At 42.6% G+C, this 6,717-nt stretch overlaps 1 protein-coding gene across 1 annotated transcript; it reads left to right on the top strand.

Moving 5' to 3' along the window:
• Positions 1–1,106: 1,106 nt before the first annotated feature.
• Positions 1,107–5,464, top strand: LOC142196928 (alpha-1,4-N-acetylglucosaminyltransferase-like). Its single transcript, XM_075266906.1, has 2 exons — positions 1,107–1,352; positions 4,880–5,464. Exons 1-2 carry the CDS (start codon positions 1,122–1,124, stop codon positions 5,462–5,464), a joined length of 816 nt encoding a protein of 271 aa, XP_075123007.1. The 5' UTR covers positions 1,107–1,121.
• Positions 5,465–6,717: the final 1,253 nt, after the last annotated feature.

Raw genomic sequence — 6,717 nt, 5'->3', positions numbered from 1 at the left:
TCTAGTAGTTACTTACCTGCAGAGATGGCTGGTCTAGTGCCCGGTGTTCTCGATCTTCTTCGCCTCGCTGCCCCCGCCTCCCAGGTTAGTGTTTAAAGAGCTAGGAAGAAGGCGGGGCTTGTGGCTTAGGAGAGTGTGGGTGGGTACAGGGTGGGGAGACGTGACGTCTCCCCTCCCACTTCCCGCCACACTCTCCTAACCTGGGAGGCAGGGGGCAGCGAGCGAAGAAGAACGAGAATACCGGGCACCGGACCAGCCATCTCTGCAGGTAAGTGGATACCAGGGGGGACTAAGTAGCCAGAGGATTAATAAAAAATCCTCTGGCTACTTAGTGATTAAAAAAGATCACTACACAGTGTGGATTCTAACAATTAAAGCATTCAATTGTTAGATTCCATGCTGTACATTGAATAGAATTGTTTTTAAAATCCAATCCCCGATTAGTAAAAATTAGTAAAATTAGTATTAATTAGTAAAAATCCCATTGACTTGCATTGGGATGGGAATTGGGATTGAGATCGGGTTCGAATGAAAAATGATCGGAAATCAGATTTTAAAATCGATCCTGAAAAGTCAAGATCGGCTCAACTCTAGTCATCAGTTGACTTTAGCTAATATTATTTCATCAATCTATTTTAATATCTGTTTATCTGTGGGAAGCCTAGGAGGTCACCAATGCACCAACTTGTTGCCCTGTATCTAAATATTCTGCGGAGGTCGGCTTGTTGCTTCCCCATTCACCATAACAAGAAAATATGTCCCTACAAAAGTCCCTTCCAGATCCCACTGCGATTGTCACTTTCCTTGACTTAAATAAAATCTGTCTAGTTATTCTGACTATTCCATATTCTTCATAAAAAGTTGCATATGTTTTATTTTCTTTCTATAGGTTTGTGTAATAATATCAAGACATGTTGGGAAAATTGAAGAGATCATCTTCAACTTTGATATGTGCGGTCTTTTTCTTTTTAATAACTGTGACCATTAAACAGATGCATAAAGTTCCCAAAAACACAAAATTAAGACATGTAAGATCACATGTTGTTCCAAATGATGCTGTAAATCCTAAAGTCATCCTCAGTAAAGGAAATGGGATTTTATTTGTGGAGACCACTAAAAGAATGGAACCAACATCTTTAATCTTATGTGCAATTGAATCAGCAGCTCGAGCGTATCCGGACAGACCAGTGATCTTCTTCATGAATGGGTTAAGTGATATTATTACAGAAGAAGACGAGAAAAACATCAGGAAAAATTTCCCCTCTCTCTCGTCGTTCAATAATGTCTATTTCCTGCCCCTAAGGTTTGAAGATCTGTTTACTGACACCCCTCTTCTATCATGGTATCTACAGGTATGTACAGCCATCTTCTTACAACAAATATAATAAGCAGTAAAATTTGCATAGGTTGATACCCACAACAAGAGGATGAGCTGATCTCCATGTACCAAGATAAAGGGTAGGATTGCCCAAGCATGGGTCGAAGCCTGAGGCCACTGATTGGTCATCACTAGAGATGAGCGAGTAGTACTCAATCGAGTAGGTATTCGATCGAATACTATGGTATTCGAAATACTCGTACTCGATCGAGTACTACTAGCTGTTCGAAGTTAAGATTCGATGCAGAACCAGCGTTGATTGGTAGAATGCTATACATTGCCAATCAACGCTGGTTCTTCTCTTACCTTTAGAAGTCTTCTCCCTGCGCAGCGTCCCCGCGTCCTCTTCCGGCTCTGAATTCACTCTGCCAGGCATTGGGCCTGGGCAGAGCCGACTGCGCATGTCCGCTTGTAGTGCGGGCATGCGCAGTCGGCTCTGCCCAGGCCCGATGCCTAGCAGAGTGAATTCAAGACCGGAAGAGGACGCGGGGACGCTGCGCAGGGAGAAGAATCCAGCCCGACCCTCACTCATGGTCTTGGTAAGTAGAATTTGATCGAATGTTGCGCACCCCTGAAACAAGCATTTCCCCTCATAGACTGTAATGGGGTTCGAAACCCGTTTGAACAGTCGAACAGTGTGCGGCTGTTCGAATCGGATTTTGAACCCCGAACATTTTAGTGTTCGCTCATCTCTAGTCATCACTAAAGTCAATGGGGAAAGATGTACAGAATTGTAACACTGAACTTAGCTACCGCTATATACATATAATCAATTGTCTTATATTATATGTGTAAAGACTTATGATGTTGGTTTGCATATAGCAGAGGTCCGTCCTAGCCAGCAGCTTTCCCAATATAGACGGAGAAGTGCTTTATACTAATACAGGACGTTTCTCCTTACTGATGTATAGAGAGGGTTTGTTGGTTCTCCTTTCATATCCGGTGTAGTAAACATTTGCATTCTACATGACATAACATTAAAACTTTTCTTAGAACTCTGAGTTGTTCAGTTCCTGGTTTGTTATTCTTCATTGAAATGTATGAATAAATTAAAATGTTGCTATTCCACTTCTCTATGGAGTATTTTCTGATACTGTCTGATATAAGACTATGCCGTGACGCTCCGCACAATAATAATAATAAAATTTTTTATTTATATAGCGCCAACATATTCCGCAGCACTGTATAATTTGTAGGGTTCAAATACAGACAGATACATAACAAAGAAAGTCATTTCACACAATGGGACTGAGGGCCCTGCTCGCAAGAGCTTACAACCTATGGGGTAGAGGGGGTGACACAAGAGGTAGCAGGGGCGGCATTGCTTATACAAAGGTCAGACACTTTTGTAATAGAGGTTACTGTCATTACACAAACAAAACTTTATGAGCCATCACTAGTGGTGTCCTGTAACATGAGGATGGAGCTTGGACAAATAAAATTAGCCTGAAAAGACATCATATCATGTGGGGTAATGCTGGAGCGGGGACAGAGGAAGGTTAAATTTTGGGGATTCTAATTATAGTACGGAAGGGTTTACGTTAGAAATTGTGATAGGCCTGTCTGAAAAGATGTGTCTTTAGTTTGCGCTTGAAACTGTAGAAATTGGGAGTTAATCTGATTGTCCGAGGTAGAGCATTCCAGAGAAGTGGTGCAACTCGGGAGAAGTCTTGTATACAAGCGTGGGAGGTTCTGATAATAGAGGATGTAAGTGTTAGGTCATTGAGTGAACGGAGAACACGGGTTGGGCGGTAGACAGAGATGAGGGAGGAAATGTAGGGAGGTGCAGCATTATGGAGAGCCTTGTGGATGAGGGAGATAACTTTATATTTTATTCTATAATGAATAGGGAGCCAATGTAGTGACTGGCACAGACCAGAGGCATCGCTGTAGCGTCTAGCCTGATAGATGAGCCTGGACGCTGCATTCAGAATAGATTGTAGAGGGGAGAGTTTAGTGAGGGGAAGACCGATAAGTAAGGAGTTACAGTGGTCAAGGCGAGAATGAATCAGAGAGACAAAAAGTGTCTTTAGTGTATCTCTGGTGAGGAAAGGGCGCATTGTGGAGATGTTTTTGAGGTGGAGGTGACATGAACGTGCGAGTGATTCAATATGAGGGGTGAAGGAAAGGTCTGTGTCAAACATGACCCCAAGGCAGTGGGCATACTGCCTAGGAGATATAGTAAGGCCTGAGACTGCAATGGATATATCAGCGACAGATCCATTAGATGGTGGAAACAGTAGTAGTTCAGTCTTAGAGAGATTTAGTTTCAGATAGAGCAAGGACATGATATTAGAGACAGCAGAAAGACAGTCACTGGTGTTCTGTATGAGTGCAGGGGTGATGTCACAGGAAGATGTGTATAATTGGGTGTCATCAGCATAAAGTTGGTACCTGAAGCCAAATCTGGTGATGGTTTGTCCAATGGGGGCTGTGTAGACTGAAAAGAGCATGGGGCCTAGGACCGAGCCCTAAGGAACCCCAACAGCAAGGGAAAGAGGGGAAGAAACAGAGCCCGCAAATGATACACTGAAAATGCGGTCTGAGAGATAAGAGGAGAACCAGGAGAGCACAGTGTCGTTTAGGCCGACTGAGCGGAGTATAGTGAGGAGAAGTTGATGGTCAACAGTGTCAAAAGCTGCAGAGAGGTCCAGAAGAATAAGAAGAGAGAAGTCACCATTGGATTTAGCCATTAGGAGATCATTGGAGACTTTTGTGAGAGCCGTTTCAGTAGAGTGTAGAGCACGGAAACCAGATTGTAAGGGGTCAAGCAGAGAGTTAGCAGAGAGATAGCGGATTAAACGAGAATAGACCAGGTGTTCCAAAAGTTTAGAGATGAAGGAGAGGTTAGAGACGGGTCGATAGTTAGCAGCACAGGACGGGTCCAGGTAGGGTTTTCTCAATAGCGGAGTTATAACACCATGCTTGAAGGAGGATGGGAAGATTCCAGAAGAGAGAGAGAGGTTAAATATTTTAGTAAGGTAAGTCGTGACAGCAGGCGACAGAGATTGGAGAAGGTGTGAGGGGAAGGGGTCACTACTGCAGGTTGTAGGGCGAGATGAAGAAAGTAGCTGAGAGATTTCCTCTTCTGTAACAGGTTCAAAAGATGAGAATAGACAGTCTGAAGTGCGGTTGGTGAGGGGATCATTACTATGGTAGGTGTGGGAATCAATGCCACCTGGGGCTTGGGCAGTTATTTCCTGACGGATCTTATCAATTTTATCATGGAAATACGTGGCCAGATCATCAGCACTAAGGTCTGTGAATGGCGTCTGCACCTTGGCATGGTGACACATAGTTGTCGATTTCTTCTTACATTAAAAGAGGAATATCAAATGAATTACACAATACAAAGTTAGAAGAACAAATCTTCCAGGTTTGTTATTAAGGGGAAATGCTGTTTTTTTTTTTTTTTTTTACTAAACCGGATATACCAGTAGATGTTGACATTCAATAGAAATTGCTTTATCTGTCTTTGATCTGATGATTTTATCTTCCTAGGCTAATCCAGCACAGGAGCCCTATTGGATTCATGTTTTATCAGATGCCTGTAGATTTTCCCTTTTGTGGACATATGGAGGGATTTACATGGATACCGACATTATCACCATTCAGCCTATCTTAATAGACCACTTTGTAGTTGCTCAGACTAAAATTGAATTTAGTAGCGGTGTGTTTGGACTTTCTCCCCAGCATGCATTAGCTTGGATGTTTATGGAAAACTTTGTTCAAAACTATCAAGGTAAAATATGGGGACACCAAGGACCAGGAGTTGTAACTCGTGTGTTGAATAAAACATGTGCACACACTAAAATTAATCTTAATCAAGATGTAAAATGTGGAAGTTTATCCTTCTTCTATCCTGACCATTTTTATCCAATCCCTTATCAGGACTGGGAAAGATATTTCAAGGAATGGGATGATTTTCCAACTTTTAATACTTCTTATGGTCTGCACCTCTGGAACTTTATGAACACTGCTCAGAAGACCATGGTACCAGGAAGGAACACTCTTGTTGAACATCTATATAAAAACTATTGTCCATCTGTTTTTGACGCAGAAGTAAAAAAGCAAAAAGAAAATTAGAGAGCAGGACAAAGAGAGATTTAGGCTTGGCTCACTCCAGCACTTAAACACCATTTGGGGATTTTTGTCCCCAAACCTGCTTAAAAAATGTGGAGAGAAAATTCCTGCAAGCAGAACTTTTCTCTCCGCATTTTTTGGGTGGAAACTTGGTGGACCCCATGATAGTCTATGGGGTCCACAGTTTTGCACATTTTGCTTTTAAGCAGGTTACCCTTCGTTCACATCTGCGTTGGTGTTCCGTCCGGGGGAGTCCACATGGGAACACCCGAATGGAATACCAAACGCAATTGAAAGTGCTGTGCAGTAAAAGCACACAGATCCCCATAGGCTATAATGGGGTCCTTGTGCTTGCCACGCGCTGCATGCACGAATCATGCGGACAGGAGAGTAGATTGTGAACTACTTTCCTGTCTGCATGTTCTGTGCGGAGATCTGGTGGCAAGCACATGGACCCCATTATAGTCTATGAGGTCCGTATGCTTTTACTATACAGCACTTGCCATTGTGTTTGGTATTCCGTTCAGGGGGGGGGTCCCCATGCCAACTACCCCAGAGAGGACAGAATCCCAACGCAGATGTGAACCGACCCTTAGCTTTCCATGTGAAACTAGCATGTCATTGATGAAAAATTGAAGAAGTAAAATGGATTAGGAAACAGTCAATATCTTAGTAGGCTATTGCATGCGAAATATACAGATATGTCAACACATAACTAATCTCCAATTTCTTTGAGATTCCAATTAGTCTTAAAACCCAATTCAACACAATTGTGTTGGACACACAGTTAGTGAAGTTAGCAAATGTCATTGTAACATATCGCAGAACCATAATTGCATAACTTGTGATATATGCATGAATGTCAGAATTTGCTATCGTTCAATGAAATAGGACAACTCAGTAGTCTCATGAATACATCATAGAGGTGACTCCCTCTGTTCTATATAAACCTCTATGACCTAGAGTAGGCAGACACAAATTATAGGGGCTCTATCAGCAAAATTATGCTGATAGAGTCCCACATACGCGTGAATAGCCTTTAAAAAGGCTGCTAAAGTTATATTAAACTACCCCCGTTTTAAAATAAAACCCTAAAACAGAATATGTTCATACTGCTGCTACTACTACTGCTGCTGCGCATGCAACCGTGCCATTTTTTTTATCAATGTAAGTTCGCGAGTTAGACGGGACCCGAGGATATCGCTGGAAGAGGAGGCGTGGCTGAAGATGACGTTGGACCCTGAATACCCGCCCCC

This window comes from Leptodactylus fuscus, chromosome 3 (genome assembly GCF_031893055.1).
Source record: "Leptodactylus fuscus isolate aLepFus1 chromosome 3, aLepFus1.hap2, whole genome shotgun sequence".
Taxonomy (NCBI): Eukaryota; Metazoa; Chordata; class Amphibia; order Anura; family Leptodactylidae; genus Leptodactylus; species Leptodactylus fuscus.
The sequence above is the reverse complement of the archived record's forward strand: the minus strand, read 5'-3'. Positions and strand labels throughout refer to the sequence as shown.